This window comes from Corvus brachyrhynchos, unplaced genomic scaffold, assembly GCF_000691975.1.
Source record: "Corvus brachyrhynchos isolate BGI_N302 unplaced genomic scaffold, ASM69197v1 scaffold419, whole genome shotgun sequence".
NCBI classification, from domain to species: Eukaryota; Metazoa; Chordata; class Aves; order Passeriformes; family Corvidae; genus Corvus; species Corvus brachyrhynchos.
Genome location: NW_008239763.1, coordinates 23,558 through 24,810, shown reverse-complemented (window position 1 = coordinate 24,810; position 1,253 = coordinate 23,558). Strand labels below are relative to the sequence as shown.

The following is a 1,253-nucleotide window of genomic DNA, read 5'->3' as shown; positions in this document are numbered from 1 at the left end:
TGCCATCGACCACCCCGTGCTGCTCCACAAACTCCGTGCAGCTCCGGAGCACCTGCGGCACTGCGGGACACGGACCGCGATCCCACGGGATCCCACCGAGCCCGGATCCACCAGGGTCCCACCGAGCCCGGATCCCACTGAGGAGGGTCTGACTGAGCCCGGATCTGACAGGGTCTGACTGATCCCGGATCCTGGATCTGAGAGCATCCAACTGATCCCGGATCCCACAGAGCCCAACTGATCCCAGATCCGAGAGCACCCAACCGATCCCGGATCCCACAGAGCCCAGCTGAGCCCGGATCCGAGAGCATCCAGCTGATCCCGGATCCCACAGAGCCCAGTGGAGCCCGGATCCGAGAGCATCCAGCTGATCCCGGATCCCACAGAGCCCAACGGAGCCCGGATCCCACTGAGTCCGACTGATCCTGGATCCGAGAGCATCCAACTGATCCCAGATCTGCCAGAGCCCAACTGATCCTGGTTCCTACAGAACCCAGCTGAGCCCAGATCCAACAGCATCCAGCTGATCCCGGATCCATCAGCACCCACCAGATCCCGGCCCCAGCTCCAGATCCCAAATCCGCCAACATCCACCTGAACCCAAACCCGAATCCCGGATCTGGCATCGCCCACCTGGGCCCAGTCCCGGCCCCACCAGTGCCAGGGGAATGGGCAGGACCTCAGCCACCACCCCAGGTGTCCCCAGAGTCCCTGCACCAGTCCTGGGCCACCAGCTCGGCAGGGGTGGGGACACGGGATCCCCATGGGTGGGGACATCAACTTCATAGGGATGTGGCCACCTGCTCCCAGGGGATGGGGCCACCAGGTCCACAAGGGCGGGGCCACCGTGGGGTCATCAGCTCTGCAGGGACAAGGCCGCAGACCCCACAGGGAAGGGCCAGCAACTCCACATCGGGATCACTGATTCCACAGGGACAAGGACACCACATCCCAAAGGACGGCGCCACCAACCCCACAGGGATGGAGCCACCAAATCCCAAAGGATGAGGCCACCAACCCCACAGGGATGAGGCCACCAAACCCCGAAGGATGGAGCCACCAACCCCAGGGGATGGAGCCACCAAATCCCAAAGGATGGAGCCACCAACCCCACAGTGATGAGGCCACCACATCCCAAAGGATGGAGCCACCAACTCCAGAAGGACAGAGCCACCAAATCCCAAAGGATGAGGCCACCAACCCCACAAGGATGAGGCCACCAAATCCCAAAGGGTGGAGCCACCAACCCCACA

At 63.1% G+C, this 1,253-nt stretch overlaps 1 protein-coding gene across 1 annotated transcript in view; it reads right to left on the bottom strand.

Annotated features, from left to right (window-relative positions):
- The window catches only part of LOC108448766, an 11,880-nt gene that overhangs the window by 8,016 nt on the left and 2,611 nt on the right, over positions 1-1,253 (bottom strand). The window contains exon 2 of the mRNA XM_017742788.1: positions 4-484. Within this exon, the coding sequence (XP_017598277.1) occupies positions 4-484 (481 nt within the window). The remainder of the gene's footprint in view (positions 1-3; positions 485-1,253) is intronic.